At 54.0% G+C, this 20,832-nt stretch overlaps 1 protein-coding gene across 4 annotated transcripts in view; it reads right to left on the bottom strand.

The window, feature by feature from the left end:
• Tp73 (tumor protein p73) overlaps window positions 1-20,832 on the bottom strand; it is an 82,240-nt gene that overhangs the window by 26,094 nt on the left and 35,314 nt on the right. For 3 of the 4 annotated variants that reach the window (NM_001108696.1, XM_087550162.1, XM_087550163.1), the window contains exons 2-3: window positions 20,720-20,803; window positions 20,082-20,202 (exon numbers count right to left, since the gene is read on the bottom strand). In NM_001108696.1, the coding sequence (NP_001102166.1) occupies window positions 20,082-20,202; window positions 20,720-20,803 (205 nt within the window). Of the gene's footprint in view, window positions 1-14,659; window positions 14,924-20,081; window positions 20,203-20,719; window positions 20,804-20,832 lie in introns of those variants that run through there. The other variant, XM_087550164.1, reaches the window with a different exon arrangement.

Raw genomic sequence — 20,832 nt, forward strand, 5'->3', positions numbered from 1 at the left:
CTTGGGACCCCAGGACAGGCCACCTTTCCCCGGAGCTTTAAGGAGGCCTTGCCTTCCTGCCTTGGGTATTTCAACAAATTATGAATGGGAGGACTATTCAGTCTACACCCAGAGACGGCAAGCGGGATTTGGGAAGACAGTACTCAATGGCTGACTGTGACCAGAACGGGTCCCTAATTGTAGACGCCTAATCGATTCTCTCTGTGCCAACAAACCTTTCCGCAAGCTCAGATGGACCCCCCCTTCCCCCAGCAGGTGTGAGGTGGGCCCCGTCTTTATTCCCACATCACAGATGAGGAGCCCAAAGGTGTGAGGCAGATTGAGCAGCTCCAACTGACCAGCAATGTAGCGGAGACTAGACTGTGGAAGTGTGCTAAGACAGAGCCAAGAGCCCCTTTACTACCCCACCCCCATTGCACGCTTCAGAGAGGCCTCAGAACCTCGGCACATACATCTCCTCCCACCAGCCTGCCTCCTGGAAGTCTCAGAACAAGAAGTGTTCTCCGACAAGGATGGCCAAGACCTTGTTGGGCTGGGGACAGAAGGAAGGGTCCTACTAAGGACTGATCAACAGGAGGAAGAGCAGTTCAGGAGACAGTAGAAGAAGCTGTTGGTTTGTTTTAAAATTTTTATTCTGTCTAGTGTTCTGCCTGCATTATGCCTGTGGGCCAGAAGAGGGCGCCAGATCACATTGTAGATGGTTATGAGCTACCACATGGTTGCTGGGAATTGAACTCAGGACCTGTGGAAGTTCATCCAGTGCTCTTAACCACTGAGCCATCTCTCCAACCCTGGTTGTTTGGTTTTTTTTTTTTTATTTTTTATTTTTTATTTTTTTCGGAGCTGGGGACCGAACCCAGGGCCTTGCGCTTGCTAGGCAAGTGCTCTACCACTGAGCTAAATCCCCAACCCCGGTTTTTTTTTAAATATTTATTTTTTTATTTATGTGTATGACTGTTTGCCTGGATGTGTGTGTGCACAGCATACGTGTGTCCTATGCAGAAGCCAGCCAGAAAGATCTAAGAGGATTGGTAGAAATGAAGGTAATCCAAACTTGAGTCTGACTACAGGAGTTTAAAACAACGGACCCCAAAGAAGTGAGAGTTTCCCTCCAGGAATCTCATATTTGGAGAAGGAAAAGGCCCCAGGAGGGAAGCTTGTCTCTCGGAAAGAGGCTTCACATAGTTCTAACAACTTGCCCCCACCAAGACTGAAGCTTGGTGACAGTTCACCAGTGGTCTGCCCCACACCTCGACCCGGTGTTAGATGAGCAACTTCTTCCCTAAAGCCAAACTTGAGTGGTCTCTTTGTCCCACTTCCTAATGTGGCATTTGGCTTACTGAGGATAGGTGGTCAAACCTGGCTCCAGGACACAGGGTATGACCCCAAGTTCAATTACGAAGAGGGCATCAGATCCCCCAGAACTGGAGCCATAGGTAGTTGCGAGCTGCCATGTGGGTTCTAGGAACCAAAGGTGTGCCCTCTCTAAAGGCAGTAAATGCTATTAACCATTGAGCCATCTCTCTAACCCCAAGTTCTTGCCACTACTGTGACCTCTGCACTCCGAGCCTCTAAGAATCAGGCAGAGATTTCCTCTGAGGCTCCAGCTCCCGGACACTGGGGAAGCTCAGACACACCTTCGTCCAATATGCAAGGCTCTACTTGGGTGGATAGCCCTGTATAGCGGAACAAAGTTTCCATAGTATAAAACTACCCCCCACAGAGAGACTGAGTCTGTAGGACAAAGTCCAACCACTAAATCTTCCCCCTAGTCCTTCCCACACCTTTCCAACTTCCTGTGCCACAGGCCACCTGCCCCATCTGCCTACCCCTACCCTAGGGAAGTGAACAAACACGTTAGAATTACCACTGGCCACAGGGTTGTGGTAACATAGTAACAATGTGGATGGGATTCAGAACCTTGTTCTGAGCAGACAGAGAGCGTGACTTCATGTAGGTAAACACTCAGAACCAGCAAATGCAGAGAGGCAGAAGCCAGGCAGAGAAGAGGCAAAAGGTTGCAAGGCTTCACATCAAGAATGGAAGGACTCGGGATTTCTCTCTGGTGGCATGGAATGTTCTAGAAGCCATGCTCACACACATCTGTTCAGACAAAAACTGCCGGGTGGTACATTTCATTATTTACTTGCTTATTTTGTTATTTTTAGTTTTCGAGACATGGTCTCATGTAGCCCAGGCTAGCCTGGAGCTCACTATACAGGAAGCTGACCTTAAACTCCTTCCTGATCCTCCTGTCAATGCCTCTTGAGTGCTGGGATTACAGACAGGTACCAGGGCACCCATATTTTACAGTATTGGGAATTGAACCCATGGTCTCATACACTCTAGGCAAGAAGCACTCTGCCATCCAAGTTATAACCCCTACCAAATTTTATGGTTTTTTTTTTAAATTTTAAGATTTATTTTACGTATGTGAGTACACTGTCGATATCTTCAGACACACCAGAAGAGGGCATCAGATCCCATTACAGATGGTTGTGAGCCACCATTGTGGTTGTTGGGAATTGAACTCAGGACCTCTGGAAGAACAGTCAGTGCTCTTAACCACCAAGCCATCTCTCCAGCCCCCAGATTGTATGTTTTAAGTGAGAAGATTGTATGCTCTGTGAATTACATCTTAATAACGCTGCCTAAAACAGGAAGGCACCTGATCTTTATCTCTCCCAGCACCAAGGCCATTCAAAGGGAGCATGGGATGTGACAGCTGGTCCCCTTCAGAAAGAGGCAGGCCATAAACCTCCCACTCTGTGGGGTATCTAGGCTGAGGAGACCCCACCCACCCCAAGGTCTGCCAACAGACTCCTGGTAGGAAGGTCACGGTCCTACTCCTGCTGCTGTAGAAGTTTGAGTGACAGAAAGTCAGAACTGTGGTTGGCCCAGCACAGCCCCTCACTCAAGCACCTCCATTCTCAGAATCCTCCCACAGGCCGCTGACCACAGCCCAGCCTCTCAGGGGGAAGCCTCTACCTTGGTCTTGTCACAGTCTCTGCCGAACTCAGAGGGGGTAGCCTTGGCTACAGCAGCGGAAGCACCTGCATGCTGTTGGACTTGACCTGTCATAATGCTCTCTCCTCTGGAAGGCATCTCTCCTACACCCCGACTGAACTGTGAATATGTAAGGAGTCACACAGTCCTGTAGGTTGGAACAATGGCTACAAAGGGTTTCGGTGTGTGAAGAGTATTCCAATCTCGAGCGCTCTATGCACACAGTGCTGACCCTACATTGGCAGGAGTAAATTTCTGATTACATTCACCAGTTTCCTTCTTGTTTTGTTTTCCAGTACTGGGGGTGTTGAACCCAGAACTCACACACACCGGGCAAACACTCCTGTACTGAGCCACAGCTCTGACCCTCTTTTCACCGTGGGAAAGCAGCTACCGATGTTCAGAATTCCATACATGGTACCCATTTTACACGTGCCCCTCAGCGTTCGTGAGAGATCAGGCCCAGGGAACCCACAGACACCCTTAAATAAAGCCCTTTATAGACAATGGCGTAGTATTTATACACAGCCTGCACACGCACATCTTTGGCTGGCTCACAAAATCTACCCCACTTGCAGATGCCGTGTAGCCATTAGAACACACTGCTTAAGGGATGGGGAGAATCGTGTCTGTGCATGTTCAGTATAAATGCATTTTTTTTCCAAATGTTTTTGGATTCCTGCTCATTAGAATTTGAAGATGCTGAAGCTAAAGAGACGGGTCCCCACAGACACAGGGATTCTGAAGGTGCAAAGGATTTAGCGGACCCAGGCAGTCCCACAGACACAGAAGAACACACAGACAGATGACTCTGTGGACACAGGATCCCACCCACTGCATTCCCTGAGTGGTGCTGACCTGGGCCACGTGATCCTGGCTCGGAATGGTTGCTTAAGGCGTTTCCTGTCAGAACGAAGTGGCAGAAGAATGAGTGAATGAATGAGTGAGTGAATGAATGAATGAATAATGAATGAACAACAGTGTGATAGGTCTGATGAGAGCTTCACACATCTAAGTGATGGTCAGGAAGGACACTCTCTCTGGTGCCGCTGTCTAGGAATGAGGAGAAACGCACCACCGCTCTACCTCATGGTTCCTGTCTTCCAGGCATCCCGGAACCTGGTTACATTGTTTCAGACCCAGGATGGAGCTGCAGGGCCACCTCCTTCCTGCAACTCCGGGTTCATTGTCTTCCCAGCAAAGGGCTTTGGAAGAAGTGGTGACACCCGTGGAAGGCAGCAGCAGCCCCTCCATGCCCAATCCCTGGCATCCCTGACGGGCAGGGAGCCCTGCCTCGCTTGCTCAGAAGCAGGGTGCAGGCCCACGGCAGTGAGGTTCATATTTTAACTTGTCTGCATTCTTCAATGATTGGAGGTGGGTGCCAAGGACTTAGTCATTGAACCAAAAGGAACAGCGATAGCATCTGTGGGAGCTTATGCAGGAGGGACCTGGTGCTTCGAGAAGGCAGGCCCTCAGTACCAGGGTGCAGGACCTGGCTGGTGTGGCGAACCCGAGGCCCTTGGAGAAATAAGCCTCCACGGGGGCTCTGGGCTGCTCAGTAGAACTGTCCATCCCCTTGTCTAGTGAATGCTGGCTCTCCAGTGTTTGCGCTTTTCTTATATTCCCAAGGGCACCTCCCATTTGCTCACAGTCTGCTTTTGGTGTCTGCCATGACTCCCAAAGATAGCAAGGGCCCCTCTGATTGGAACGTGTAGTAGACGTTCATTCCTCACAGGGCTCCCTCCTCCTGAGGCTCACGGGAAGAAAACCATTTGCTCATTACCAGGCGGTGGTGCTCAGCCCGGCCCCCCACTTCTGCCTCCCGTCACGCTGTTGAAAATGAGGAGCCTTGTCAGAGTGGCCTAAGCAGGTCTACACAGAAGCCCAGGGGTCCCCCAGACCCAGAGGCCCCCCGGAAGCCCAGACAAGACCCACATGGCCTCAGGGAAGAACCTGGGCAAACCCAAACTTTTTTTGGTTTGTTTTGCTTTCAATGAGAACTCCAAGATAGTGGGCTAATTAGGGCATGCCCGGCCTGCGGCGGAGGCACACATGCGCCTACACTTGCATGTGGAGTGTCTGGGCGTGACCTGAAGAGGTCCTGAGGAATGGGGGAATCATGGAGCCAGAGGGTGGCCTTTCCTCCAGTGTCCAGGCCACCGGTGGAGGGTGGGGGGACAATAGCTCTGATGAGGATGAGGGTTTGAGGAAACCGCAACCCCCACTGCCAGGGCTCTGTGCCACTCAGTGGACTTTGTCCAGAGGGCCTGAGCACTTGAGGTAAGACCTATCCTGGGCTCAGGCAGATGGGGTCCCTGTGAGCCCCACCCTCTACAGAGAAGGCCGGAAGCTCTTATTCCCTTAGTCTCAGGGGCCTCTTCTTGGTTCTTGCAGATAGTTCTGCTGGGGGCATCCAGTCACCCCTGCTGGAAATGATCATCAATGCCTCTACTCTCTTTCCTGAGGCTCAGACCTCAGCACTCACACCTTGTTTCCCTTGGTCTCTTCATGGCCCTGGGGTGACAACAGCAAGCTGGTGACCTCCATTGCAGAGGCTCATGGAGCACAGAACACCCACAACTGGTCCTCTAGCTCCCTAAGCTCCCGTTGGAAGGCCCCTGAGTCTCTTGTCTACCCTGGGCGTCAAGAGGCATGACCGATACCAGCCCAGTCCTTCAGCATTCTGTCTTGGCTGAGCTAGATTGACAGATGAGTCCAGAGTGAGCAGCGTCCAGGCAGGGAGGCGGGTAGTGGGAGCAGGAGAAGAACGGGGTATGGGCTCACATCTATCCCGGGCCTCCATTTTCTCTTCTGTATAGTGGGATGAAACCCATGCATAACTTGTAGCAGGGTTGTGGGAGCAAGACTCTGGAAGCAAGAAACCCCATGGCTGCTCTTCACAGGGAATAACCCTGCTCCAACTACCAGGACACCAGAATCCAGGAGCTCTGTCACCCCGTACTGACACACCGGCACCAGCCCAGGAATGCAAGGCCCAGTGAGGAAGGGACAGAGGCTGTCTGCTCACAAGGAGCAAAGCTTCCAGAGCCAGCTGAGCAGGGCCATAAAGCGAGGGGACCGGACATGGGGAACAGCAGCTGGGGCCTCACTCTCGGATGTGTACTGGTTGTACTAGCACGTGGCACGGAAGTGGATGCCCAGAAACTCGTGGCTGAGGGAAACAGACCCTGAAATACCCACACAGACCTAACCATAGTCAGTCAAGCGCTTCAGTGCTGGAGTGAGGGCAGAGCCTCCCCCTCATCCTCTCCTCTCCACCACTCTCCTGTCCTGACCAGACAAGGAAACTCTTGCCTTCCTGCTCTCGGGCTCCTGCCCTCACATGTAGACGTTGGATACTATGATTTTACCTCGACGACTCCCATCTCACATCTTAACTGTTTCCCGCCCATAAACGATCTCATCGATCTGTTCTTACACACACACACACACACACACACACACACACACACACACACACACACAGAACATATTTTTAAAGGTCGGGAGCAGGCACTTTTCCTCACCAACTCCTTTCTGACCACAGCTTCCTTAATAGCCCTTGTCACCACCCAGAACACCAAGATGGACCACAGAGGTGGATTGGCCACACCCAGTGCTTAGCAACAAAGGGCCCATTACGTCCAATTCTCCAGAGAGGTGGTTATTTCTCTAATAAAAACAGTCACAGGAAAGCCTGCCTGTTGAACGTGTTGCCTGTCAAACTTAAATGCGAAGGCCCAGAGATGCAGGCTGACCTCAGCCGAGGCACCCTACCTCCTGAAGCCGCTCTGGGTGCTCTGGGCTTCCCTTCCAACTTATCCGTGTCATCACCTGTCTCCCCCACCTCCTTCACACAGAGCCCTTCCCGTGACTTCCCTGCCTCAGTTTACACTTAGGTGATGTGGGGTGGTGATACCGAGGGACTCAGAAGTCAGTACACATAGAGAAATGAGAGCAGGGCATGGTAGCACACAGGGCCTCAGGTGTGTTGGATACTGACCGGGCACTGCCCTCTTGTTGCGCTTCTAAGAACCCACAGGAAAGCTTCCAGATCTCCCCAGCCAATAAGAACTAAAATCCATCTCCACAGTCACCGATCAGTCCCCGATTCACAGCCACCAGCCAGGGGCTCATCTGCTTGGCCGGCGGGGGCCAGCATCTCCATACCCTGGATTCATCATGCCCTTTCCAAAGGAGAATTTCCTGTGTAGCAACGTCATGCTGAGCCCATAGCAGCTCTGACAGTCATCCTAGTTCAGCCAATTCTTCTCCTCAGCCAGGCTCACAGGGATGATACCAGGGTCCCAAGTACACAGCAGGGGCCTGCTCCGGGAGTCTTAAGGTCAGAGTTCTCACCCTGCTCCCTGCTGTGCACAGAGGGAACATGGTTTCATAGACCACACAGGACAACTGGAGAGTCTGGAGCACAACTCCTGCCCCCAAATCCAGTGACCTCTGTAGAAGAGGACCTTGTCTAGGCATCTACTTCCTCCCTTCCCCACACTCTTCCTCCCTTTCTTCCTGTCTTATTTCCATCACTTTCTCCCTCTTCTTCCTGTCTCCTCTCCTTCCCTTCCTCCCTCCCTTTCCCTTCTTCCTTCCCTTCCTCCTCTCCCTCTTTCCCTCCATCCCTCCCTTTCCCCCTCTCCTTCCCTCCCTTCCTACCTCTCTCCCTTCCTCTATCTTCCCTCCCTCTTTCCTTCCCTTTCTCTATTCCTCTCTTTCTCTCTTCTCTTCCTTCACTCCCCCTCTCCCTCTCTCCCCTTTCTTGCTTTCTCCCTTCCTTGCCTTTCTCCCTCCCTCCTCCCCTTTTCTTTCCTTCTTTCTGAAGATCGCCCTGGCCTCTGCACATCATGACAGGACAATCATGGCCTACCCTGGCTTTTCACTGAAGCAGCTGGGGTAGGAACTGGAGCAAGGAGCTAGCTGCCAGAGCATCATACGCTGTGGCCTCTCAGGCCACACAGGGCAGTCTCCATTCCTTTATGCTCCAACACCATTCCCTCAATTTAAGGCCCAGCCCCTGAGCAAGTGCTTTGTTGCCCCATGGCATTTCCAGCTCTCTTACTAGGGCAATAATTCTGGGTAGGGGTCAAGAGGCATTCATTCACCCGTCCAGCATGGGCATGCGTGACATGGCCTTGTGACCACATCTGTTTATGTGGGGCTTCGGTGTTCTGCAGGAATGGCTCACCCCTGGGCCCCCTTCCTCCACCCTGTGACAAATCTCACTCATTCTGCTCTGAGCCCAGCACTGAGGGATGGGGAGTCAGGGTCCTCCTGCTTCCAAAACACCAGCCGAAGCTGTGTGGATTCTTCTAAGGGTAAGAAGGCTTCTGGATCCCCAGTCCTCCCCTGCAGGCATGTCTGAGCCTGGGTTCAGCTTGCCTGGGGTTAGTGACTGACAGCCCCCTGGCCTCGTGGAGACAGCCACCTCTCCCGCCCGTGTGCTAGCTGGAGACCTCCATCCTGATGGTGTTTCCCACAGTCTCCCCGAGTCTATGATTAAACGGATGGAAATGTCAACAAGACACGACTTGTGCATGGGGGGAACGGCTGCCTCCCTAGAGGTATGCACACAGCACCCTCCTTCTGCCCGATGAGGCAGAGCCTTGCCCGGTCCCATGCCAGGGCCATGTGGAACTTTCCACACCTCAAACCCGGGAAACATGCCCCCAGAAGCTCCACTAGGCTGCTGGGCATGTGTCTACAGGACCCACCACAAAGCCTAGGCCACCCCTCCACCAGCACTGTCTGGAATTCGGTATCACGCAGCAGAGCCTTCCAGATCCAGGGTCTCCAGGCAGCTCCTCCATCTCTTTGGCACGCACCATCTATGAGCTGCAGTGATTCACACGAATTTTTAAACCGCTAAGCATACCCCAACAGCAAAGGCGGGTGTCTGTCTGAGAGGATGGGAGAGGGGGCATGGCTCTGCCAGCACCTCTCCCTGGCACATTCTCGTAGTCTGAAACCCAGCATTGGTGTCCATGCATTGCCCCGCCCCACCCCACTGCCTTTCTGTCCATCTGTTCCGTTCATGGGACCGGCATCGGGGACCTCCCAGGCTCTTCCTAGAGCTTAGGTCAGCGAGGGACAAAGAAGGAGCAGCTAAGCGGAGGAATTAGATCGTGACGACTACGACATTTAACCAAGACTGATGTGGGCTCACGCATGTCACCGAGTCACCTGCAGCGACCCATAGCGAGGCTGTGATGTTGTCTTGGGACCACCTCCCCCCCATGAAGAAGTCGCCTCAGCATAAGCAGGGGGATGGGCCATGAACGGTGGGGACAGAGGCTGCCCACACATCCAGGCCCTCAACTGGCTCATTCTGGCTCCTGGCATCTCTCGGTGGAGGCTTCTGGACTTTACCCTCGTAGTACAGTAATAAGCCAGCCAGCCAACCAGAATTCAAGCTCTGGGCCTCCAGGAAGTTAGGGAGAATGCTGCCCATCAAAGGGCAGAAGCGGGTGTCCAGGAAGGGTGGGGCTCTGGGAAAAGCAAGAACTGCTGTGATTTCTAATCTCTAGGTCTTGCGGGATTTGACATAGTTCTAGGTGGGGTGACAGGGAAAGGTAGCCAGAGCAAGTGAATGGGTGATGGACACAGCAGGAGAGGTGAGAGAACATAACTTCTGGGTTCGCGGAGAGGGTTATAGGCTAGGTGCACACGGTCCCCTTGGTGGCGGAGGACAGTTGACAGTGGATCCGTGCACATCTGAGCACCGGCAGCTTTGAGGCGCTTGGAGACAGAGATGACATAGACAGGGTGTTGGGCTGGGGGTCAAGGCTAGTTCCCTCCAGGGTTTGGGTTTGGGCCAGTGGAGGGGAAGACTTCGCACAGACCTAATCCCTCTCCCTCAGACCTAATCCTACTTAGTTCTACCCTCCCCAGGGTCATCCGCTTCCTCCATGGGGTTGACTCTGGTCTCTTTCCTAACCTTGTAATGGGGTCTCTTGTCCTGGGTCACCATGTTGGCTTCCAGCACCCTTCTGGCTTCCAGGCTGCTCCTCAGTGTGTCTCTCTTTCCCAGAATTGTTTCCCACTCCCTCTTAACACAGCCCCCTTCACCCCGACTTAAATAACACTCATGTCCACTTTATACCACCTTGCCCACCTGCCCCCTGCACCTGCATGCCCACCTGGCCACTCCCACCCAGGTGTCTCTCCATCACACCACCCTGCCCACCTGCCTCCCACATCTGCATGCCCACCTGGCCACTCCCACCCAGGTGTCTGTCCATCACACCACCCTGACCACCTGCCTCCCACATCTGCATGCCCACCTGGTCACTCCCACCCACATGCTCAGGCTCTTTGCCTACCTCTCACACGAACCCTACAGTCATTCTGATCACCACTACAGGGCTTCTAAGGCAACTGTAGCCTCGTCCTCTAGCCTTGCCTTGGTCCTCAGAAGGTTCCTCCAAACCCTGATCATCTCCACAGATGCCCTGTCCTGGCTGCCAGATGGTTAGCTCCCTCTCCCTTCTTCTCTCTACCTCATCTGTTGATCTGTTGATCTGTGCACCCCAAACACTGCACAGCCGCAGTGCAAAGCCCAATCTCACTTCTCAGCCCCCTGCAGCAGATCGCCATCAGTCAAAAGCTTTTGAGGTCACTCCTACAGACTGCTTTCCTGACAACCAGCCAGTCGGCAAGTCCAGTGCTGAATCTCCCAAGCTCATTTCTCCACCCCTCCTTCCCTAGGTGCTGGCAGCCCTCACCTGGACCATATCGCTTCTCCCAGTCTCAGTGCTGCCCCCGTGTGGTCAGTTCTCAGCACTGCACCAGACTTTTCTAGAACCTAGGCCAGCTCCACCTGTCTGCCCTACAGCTCTTTCCTGGAACACAGCTATCTTTTCCCCTCTGGGGCTAACCCCTTGGGCTCCTCCAGTCCAGAAACCTGTGCTGTCTGCAGGAGCACAGAGAAGCCTGCTCCAGACAGGGTGGCCCCCAGACCTGGGCTGTATGTGCACCGGTGTGCTTGTGTTCGTGTGTGTGTGTGTGTGTGTGTGTGTGTGTGTTGGGCTGGGGGGGTGTCGAGGGAGGGGAGGACAACCAGGTTCACCAATTCTACAACCATGATGTTGGTTCTGCAGAGATAGAGCAGAGCGTCACTCCACACAGAAGACACTGAAGAACCAGGGCACCCACACTTGCCTTACTATATCCTGGGAGGCTTTTGTTCTCTCTGTGTCTCTCTGTCTCTCTCTCTCTGTGTCTCTGTCTCTCTCTGTCTCTGTCTCTCTGTCTCTGTCTCTGTCTCTCCCTCTCTCTCTCTCTCTCTCTCTGTGTGTGTGTGTGTGTGTGTGTGTGTGTGTGTGTGTGTGTGTGTGTGGTGTACATGCAAGAGAACTGGAAACTGACAAAGGAGCTAAGCGTTTAGGGCTGTGTCAGAAGTGTCAGCTGCAGCCTCTCCCATCTAGGAGGCCCAGCTCCAGTGGCCTCGACTCCTTCCGGCTCTGTAAATGGGCTCAGTGTTTGCAGGAGTTCCCAGCCAATCCCACACTGTGTCAGGGATGGACTCAAGCAGTCATCACTTGGCCAAAGACTCTTTAGTCCTCAGAGGGGGGAGGAGGGGAGAGGGAGGGTCACAGGAGCAAGAGCACATGCCCAGTTCTCTCAGCCAGCTTCTCTGTACCTCCACTGACATATAAAGGGCTGGCACAGTCGTAGCCAGAGGTCATGTGACAGCTCATCTCTGTGGTCTGAATGGGTATGAGAGTAACTACTATCCTGCTTACAGAGAAGGGAACTGTCTCAGCACGTGGCCTCACTCCCTCAAAGCCTCAGCTAGTGGGCACCAGAGATAAAGCCCGAACCTATACACTGAGCCCCCAAACCAAGATAGGGTACACTTGTGAGAAAATCTGTCCAGGGATAAGGTGGCATCCTGAAAATCAGTCCAGTCTCCAAAGCCAGCTCTTGCCCGTGGGCTCCCAAGAGGTGGCTGCAAATTGCAGGGACAACAAAGGTGTGGCAGAGCAACATACGGCGAGGGCTCGGTCCACACTGGATTTAATATTCTCTGAGTGAGAGGCTGCTCTTTCCTACACGAGCCTCTCACAAAGAAATGGGGAAACCGAGTCACCTACCCAGTTAGGATGATGGCTCAGCCCAGCCCCCAGAGGAAGAAGCTTGGAGCCCCAGTAAACCCGAGCTGCATTGCTACACCGGGCCAAACGCATAGGAAGCACATGGTGAAGCAATAAAGGGAAAACCACAGAGTCCCTGCTCCAAGAAGAAACAGCAGGGGCTGGGGAGATGGCTCAGTCGGTTACGTGCCTGCCACCAAAGAATAAGGAGCCTCATTTGATCCAAAAGACCCATGTAACAGACCAGACATGGTGATGTTTGCTTATAATTCTAGTGTTGGGAGGCAGAGACGGACAGACAGCCCAGTCTAGCGTCCTCAGCTTATAGCATACCCCAGGTGCAAGTGAGAGACTCAAAATACAAGGACAGCGCCTGGGGAGTGATACCCAAGGCTCACCTCTCGCCTACATTTGCACACACATACAAACACACACGCACACCACACGTGCATCCACACACATACAAACACACACACATATATAAACACCACATGTGTGCACATACACACATGCACACACACACATATATATAAACACATACCACACTCCAACCACATGCACACCCACATATAAATACATAACACACCACATCACACAAACCACATGCACACACACACACATACACACACACACACACACACACACCACTCACCACACCACACCACACCACACCATAATACACAAAGATATCATGACATGGTAGCCACCACTGGTTTTGAGACCTAGGGTGGCAGCACCAAGACCAGAGTCAGTGGCCGTCCTGGGGGCAGGTATCCATGTAGCTCTGGATATGACTCTCAGGAAGAGACACCCTGCAGAACCATGATTCAACCCACACTCAGTCTTTCCCATGGTTGGTACCTGCTTTGTAAGAGGAAAAGGGTACCAGAGTCCTCTGCCCTCAGGTTCCTAGACTAACCAGTTAGGGGTTCTGGATTCCCGACATGGCAGCCAGATGCCCTTGAGGTCAGTAAACTAACTACACAGCCCACAGGTGGGCATGGGAGTTGAAGGTTGTGCCCAAGGGAGCACATATCCAATATTTCATGTTGGTGCACAGATAAAGCAAAGATCACCTGGCTGAAGATGGATGGGGGAGGGGAGGACATCCTCTCCTTGGATTTCAGGTGTGAAGGTGGGGGGAGAGGTGGAATTGCATGTCTTGGAGCTATGCCAGTATGTCCCTCCTATGCACATGTACACACATGGGCACACATGCACCATGCACCACACACACACACACACTACATGCACACACATACACACACACACTACATGCACACACACCAAATGCCCATATACATACACACTACATGCACACACACATGCACACACACCACATGCATACATACCACATGCCCACATACATACACACCACATGCAACACACACACACCACATGCACACACACCAAATGCCCATATACATACACACATGCACACCACACACACACAAACACATACACTACATGCACACACACATGCACACACACCACATGCATACATACCACATGCCCACATACATACACACCGCATGCAACACACACACACACACACACACACACACACACACACACACACACCTCTGCCATCGAAGGCTTCTTGCACAGTACAAGTGCCAATGATGCTACTCTCCCTGTTCTCCTAAAAGGGAAATAGCCTTGTGTGGGCACCTGTACCCAGGTGTTGTGGGCTGCCCTGATGCTGTCGTCTGTATTCTGATGTTAATTCTGCTTCCTCGAGATGGGGGCTGCCTGCTAAGAGCATCGGACCACGTAACTCAGGTGAGCTCATGTGATCCCTTTCCCCAATTTAACTGGTCAATAAAGGCTGCTCAGTTAGCAGCCTGGTGTCTGCCTGACCCCAGGGACCTGGCAAGTCTGGAAATGAGCCCAAGTCCCTTGGGCTCAGGCCAAGCACAGGCAGTGGCTCTTTCTATCCTTCTGTCCTTCGATTCTCTGCCAAGCTGGCTGTACCTGCTTGAAAGGAGCAACGGGGAGCCTTGGGTCTAGCCCGCTGCCTGTCTGTGCCATGGAGTTCACGCCCACATCAAGGAGAGCCCCTGGCTACCAGAAACGCCCCATCTATGCTGTCAAGTGAACAAATTCCCAGGTGAGGATGCTCTTGGCAGGGTGGGGCCGCTCCACACCAAAGCCCAAAGCAAAGGTGACCTCTTTGCAGAGTTCCTAGGACAGAATAGCTCAGGGACCCTGAGTGTGGCCAAAGCCACCAGCCTCCACATGCGTTTCAGAAGTAGCCAACCCAGGGGCTTGGGCAGCAGCTCTCCCACCCTGACCAGATGCCAGCCAAGCCTGGCATCCCACAGCCCACTTCCTGCTCAGCCAGTAGCTGCTGGTCCTCAAGAGCTACCCCAGGATGAACAGAACCAGAACCTGTCCACTCTCCAGCCTACCCAGTGCCTCTGGTCACCCAGCAGGCAGTCTAGAGAACGTCTCTCTGAATCCCAACCATGGCATTACCCTGCCGATCCCCCCTAGATGGATGGTATCGGGCCTCTAAGCAGACCCTATACCGGGCACGTCACACCTACCGTGGCAAGGTGTCTCATGGGGTCACCGACGTAAAGCATGGTAGACTCGTGGGGGTCTGCACACGCTGAGGAGCTGGTGTGCCGTGGGACGAGGCATGAGTCTGGGTGGCTAGGTGGGGTAGGGGCGGACTGGTGGCTTCCCAGTGGGGTGTACGGAGGGGTTGAGGCTCTGTGGCTAGGAAGGCAGGAGCCAGGGATGCTCAGAAGCGTGCGGGCTAAGAGTTGGCATCCTCGCCCTGCCCATCTCCCTTATTTCTGTCAACTGATTGCATCCAACAACAAACCGGGGCCCACCCCTTTATTTCTCATAACTATTCATCAGCACAGGGCAGGCCTCAGCTTGCCCGGAGATGTGTTGGACCGCACCAAGGAGGCTGAGCAGGGGGAGCAGGTGGGGATGCAGGGTCAGTGGCTGGCTTGGAGATCATACACTATCACCAGGTCCCTTCGAAGCTGCCACCCAGCGAAGTGCTCTGGGGGGCTGTGGCAGTCACCTACAAACGGCCTCTGCTCTAAAGCTTGAGCGGTCAGCCCTGGTCCTGGAGACCTTTGCAGCCAGGGTTGTGCCACCCTGAAGGAAGAGATGGTGCCGCCAGCCTTGGAGACCCAGGTGAGAGGACCTGCCTCCTCCCAGGGAACCGCAGACCCACAGGGACCACCCCAAGGTCTGAATAAAGGAAAGATGCACCGAGAACATGGCCAACTGCTAAAGGCCTGGAGTGGTGGTTGGAGCCAAAGAACCCGTAACACTGTCTTGCAGACAGCATTTTGTCCTGTCTCTAGCCAAGCCCAGGAAGCAGAGACATGGCCACTCTACCACAGAAAATTCCTTAAGGACCACCCGAGTACGCACCACAGCCATGGTGAACTTTGCACAGTCAGGGGCTCTTTATAAACATCTCCCTAGTGGGGGGCGGTGGATACCACTGCCCCTTGTTGGGGGGCATTTGAGAAGGGGGGCATTTGAGTTTCAGGTCTGGTCCACCCATGAAGTCTCACCTTCAGCGGTCTATGACAGAAACGTGTCCCGTGAAAAGGGGGCGTTTGGTGCTGAATTTCCAGGCCTCCTGGAAGAACAGCCTGAACCCCAGCACATTTAGAGTCTTAACAATGCTCAAGAAGAGGCAGGGATGGTGTGCAGACAGAGCCTCTGTCTAGCCCTTTCTTGCCAAGTTCTGAAACCACCTTCCTTCTACCTCTGCAGGGCAGTAACTGGGCTTGGTCTGAGGGCTGTGGCAGTGGCTGTAGACCCTGCTCAACGCTCTGGAATCCACGGAGGCAGCAAAGACTTCATACTGAGCCCTGCGCTGGTCTGAGAGGCCTGGTCATGGCTAGGGCTGCAGCACTTTGCTCCCACCTCAGCTGTGAGAGTTCTCCGGGAGCAGTCAGCAAGGAGGAGCCTCCGGTGCCACATGCACACAGAGAAGCAGGTGCTGAGGACCCTGACACTACCTGGGGGCACAGGCACTGCAGGCAGTCAGGTAGACCACTCGTAAGTCAGCTATGAACAATAAAGTCAGTTTCTAGTCTAATTTGCGGGGGGAGGGCAATCTTAGGAGAAACACCGTTCGGGGGTCTGTCTACAATAGAGAGACCAGGGTTATCTGCAGCCTCCCTCCATGGATTCTGAGGGCCAGGTTTATAAACTCCCACCTCAGTAGATGTGGCCAGGCTGCTCCAGAGAACCCGAAAGAGATGGCCTTCGGTTTCCAGATTGGGGTTTGAGGAACTGTCCCCCTCAGTTGCTCTGAATCCTCATCGATAAACGGTCATGTTGGTTTTACAAATACCTCGAGGAAACCATGAAGGGAAGGACTAAGGCTGGAACTGACTGACATCTTACTACCAGAGGAAGCATCTGACCTGAGAGTCTGTCAGCCTTGAGGGAAGGCCTGGCCAGGGAAAGGGCTGTCCAGCACGGAGCTCTCCTCTCCGCTGGCATTCTCTCTACAACGCATGCTCAAGAGACAGGTGCCCGAGTCTGGTGTGTTGATTCAGGAGCAGACACACCATCTCCTGTCCCTGCCAGTGACTTTGTGCCTCTTCCCCTGGACCTTGGAGTTAGGGAGAGGAATGGGCTCTCGGTGAGGCTCTGTAACTGGGGGGTCACCTGCACACCTATGACCCCGTTACCACCAAAGCTTGCCAAGGTAAGGGTGGCCAGAAACCACCAGAAGTGGTGGGTGAACTGGGGGTCCCCAAGTTTGCCCTACCTTTCCCTCGCTGTAAATTCTCCCTGCCAAGGTCTGACCTACCCGCCCCCAAGGATGCATACCCAGGGCCCATGCGTGTCCTTCTCTTGGACAGGAGAGAGATGCCCCCTTCCTTGAAGCCAGCAAGGCTTCCTCGGGTGCCCCTTGGGGTCTCGGGGCATCTACTCTCCTGGCTCAGCCTCCCGCAGGCCACAGGGAGATCAGCACATTAGCTCCCGCCTAGCCAGCTGCAGCACCACCTTAGCCCTCCGTGTCCCATCTGTTCGCAACAGCTGCTGTCAGAGAAAGGCGCCAGAAACAGCGGGAAGGGGGCGCCTGCGGGGGAGGGGGATGTGGAGAGGTGGGAAAAGGCAGTGATCCTGCTGCCACGCCCAGGGCACGCGCCTCCCTTTCCCCTTTACTCTGATGAGCAACAGTTCTCTGTCCCTTTCCTGCAATCGAAGAGCTGGGCGAGCCTCTGGCTCTTGGTGTCCACTTCATGTGGTCCACGGAGAACCAGGGAAGCAGAGAGAAAGGACTGAGGGTGGGAAATGGGATTTCTGCCCCCCAGGTCAAGCCCCTGCTGCCCCTGCTGCCCCTGCTGCCCCTGCTGCCCCTGGGCACACAGTTGGTGCTTACAATGGGAACTTTGCCCTCCACTCAATCTCCCATACCCTAAAACAACGATGGACCCTGTAGGTCCCCAAACCACTCCCACAATCTGCACCCCAAACTGCCATTTCCATAGCTGCCTCCATCCCTGGACCCAAAGATGACAGCTAGGTGCTTCATCACCAGCCACCTCGCCTTGCTCTGAGAGCATACTCCCTGCAGGGTTGCCCCCTTTCCTCTGTGATCCTGATGAGCTGTAATCAGTCGTGTGATTTATGAGATCAAACTTCAGCAACCTCATTTCATGGTGTGCGATATCTAGCGCTCCCTGCATTCCCCTGCCCACCTGCTCCCTAGCTTCCTGCAGCCCCTGCAGTTCCCCCACTGTCCCCTGCAGGCCCTGCAGGCCCCCCGCCCTTGCCCTCAGTTTCCTGCAGTCCGGATGAGCTGTGGAACTTTGCATCCACACAGCCCTAGTTATCTCTGAGCCTTGATGTTTGCCATCAGGGCTGCTGGGAGTTCTGAACATACAGGAAGCTGTTGAGCTGTTGAGCAGTAGCTGTGTCTTGAAAGAGCTGGGCATGAGGGCCAGGTGAACCCTGCAGAAGCAAGGCCAGGAAGTCCTAGTTCCAGGGAATTCCCACTTCTAGGAGCTGAGCTGTGCACCCAGGAATTCCATCCATGACTTTACTGCAAGGCATGTTGCAACCTGAGAAAGCGGGCCCCTCGTTTGCGGAGGTGTTGAGCTCCACCCGTGTTACCCCTGCTAGGAGCAGCATGTCCCAGCAGGTGAGAGCTCAGAGCACCACCAGCATATTTACATTGGGCATCTTCGGGGCCTGGGTGGGTACCACATCCCTAGCCTCAGGGGCCAGGGACTGTTCCCTGCTTCTCCCTTCAGTCACAGTGAGGTCTCTGAGCACTCTGCCCTCCCAGGGCTGGGTAACTTAAACCGGGGGAGGCAGCTTCCAGAACTCCTGAGGCAGGCTTCTTTCTGTAAGGCCCTCCCTCCCTGGAGCCTGGTAGCCATCTCTTGTCCCTCTAGACTGGAGGGCACACGTTTCCTAGATGAAGAGTGTCAGAATCATGTCTCTAAGGAGTGGCAGACAGGATGAGGGACCAACCTCACCATGCCGCGGGGCCATTCTCTTCCCCAAGCCCCTGTCTCTCCTTCCAAAGCATCTGCCTCAGTTTCCTTGCCTGTAAAATGGACACCCACCGGCATTGAATGAAAATGAACAGCCGGCTACTCTGGGACAGGCTTCTGAGCTGGCAGAGATCAGGGCTGGACAGCCAGAGCTCAGAGAAGTGGGTATCACCAGGATGACACCTGATAGAACCCCTACCCCCTGGGGCTGGCACTGTAGGAGGGAGTCTTCACCCAGTTCCACAGGGGATCAGTAGGCTCTCTGTCCAACCTGCCACCTCTATAGAGAGAGGGGAGCAAGGGCATAGTGCCTCCTGCCTCTTCGGCCTTGCTGTACTCTCATGCTTGCAACTGGAGCCCCATGGGCCTCTTGTTCACTGATGCCCAAGGTAACCAGGCTTGCCCCTCCAAGCAGGGTCTAGCCTCACACTCACTCTGCTGCCCTCTAGAGTGCCTGGCCCTCTAGCACATGGCCCATCAAGTGCTAGTGGGAGGAAGGCTGCACTGGAGACACGCTCGGCTATCCGGTGCCTCTGCGGCTGACATGTGCCAACTCGGTCTGGGCTTTGCTTTTCCTTAATGTGCTTGCGGGGTTCCTCCAACAAGTCCCCGCCTAACACTTTCCCAGCCCTCTTGCCTGTGGGATCCCAGCACCTTGGTGATCCAGTAGGAGAGGATGCTGAGGACAGAAGGCCTCAAGGAGTTTCCTAGGGAGCAGAGGTCTTCACGCATCCCTTGCATGCAGCAGCCACCTTCCTCCAGCTCTGGGCACCACCAGGGCTCATCAGTGGTAGCCAGAGAGCAAGGCAGGAGCAGAATCCCACAGCTACTGAGTCTCACCTTCTTGCCAAGAGGAGACAAATTCCAAAGGCTGGATGCTTGGCATCCCTCTTGGTCCCAGGAAAGAGCCCACAAGATGGGGAGTGGAACCACCGTCCCCATTGGCCACATCTTCCTCTTCGAATATAAAGAGCCTGCCCCAGTGCCCTCCATCTTGACCGGGTCCAGAGGTAGATATAGGGACATGGGCCAGTTAGAAAGATAGAAACAGTAAGCAAGCATACTCAGACCAACACAAAGACGTTTTTCTGGGCCAAGGACAAAGAGGGGTTCCCTCTCCACAGGGCTTCAAGATGTTAGACAATCCCAATTCCTTTCTCTCTGAGGGCTGGGGCTGCCTAAGAGCAAAGGTATCCCAGGAACGAAACCAGAGAGACAAGCGGGCAAAAGAGGAGGTGGCCGCAGGGAAACACCTGGATCCAGCCATGCCTGAAGCTCCGCCTGCCACTGGGCCCAAGCATGCTTGAGTCCAGTCTTACCTAGGAGTTGACAGCAACACAAGCCCATTATATATTTCCTCCTTTATAATTTGAAGTGTCCTGACGGACCCAGGGTGGGCTACCCAACCCACCTAAGAAGAGCCAACCCGAATTTATTACCGATGTCCGTTCTTTAGCACAGCCCCACTCACCATGACGGAGGAGGTCATGCCTTGCAGGTGGAAGACATCCATGTTGGACTCCTCGCTGCCCGTTGCCTCGCTATTCCCTTGGCTGGGCTGGGGAAGGTCAAAGTAGGTACTGTCTGGCTCCCTGTGTGTGTGGGAAGGACACTGGATGTTAGCGTCTGCTCTAGAATCCCTGTGCTCCTCTGGCTCAGGACACCAGGATACCCCATGGCTCCTAATAGCATGTGTGTGTCCCAGGAGATAAATCATATGTTCTTGGCCTTCTTTTTTTTTTTTTTTTGGTTCTTTTTTTCGGAGCTGGGGACCGAACCCAGGGCCTTGTGCTTCCTAGGCAAGCGCTCTACCACTGAGCTAAATCCCCAACCCTGTTCTCGGCCTTCTGAAACTTTCCTACCTGGCCCCCACAATCCCCACCAGCCCTCCGCTTGCCCCTCAAGCCTGATCGTACTGGGAAGAAAATGTGTTATATACGCGGTCTCTGTGCCCACAGCCCTCTAGAGAACTGGTCAGAGGACAGGCCAGGACTGTGAGTCACATGCACCCAGGACAAGGTGCTGCCACCCTAGCAGACCCCTCTTCCAACCTATTCCAAGCCAGCCAAGGCCAACCAAGCCCAGCAAGGCAGAGTTCTCCATACTCACAGAGAACTCCACAGGTGCTCGAAGGTGGAGGAGGAAGAGGAGGAGGAAGAGGACTGGGCCATCTCCCCGACGCCGTTGCTCATTCTGGAGGAAGAGGGAGGAAACTGTGAGCA

Source organism: Rattus norvegicus, chromosome 5, assembly GCF_021556685.1.
Source record: "Rattus norvegicus strain SHRSP/BbbUtx chromosome 5, alternate assembly SHRSP_T2T, whole genome shotgun sequence".
NCBI classification, from domain to species: domain Eukaryota; kingdom Metazoa; phylum Chordata; class Mammalia; order Rodentia; family Muridae; genus Rattus; species Rattus norvegicus.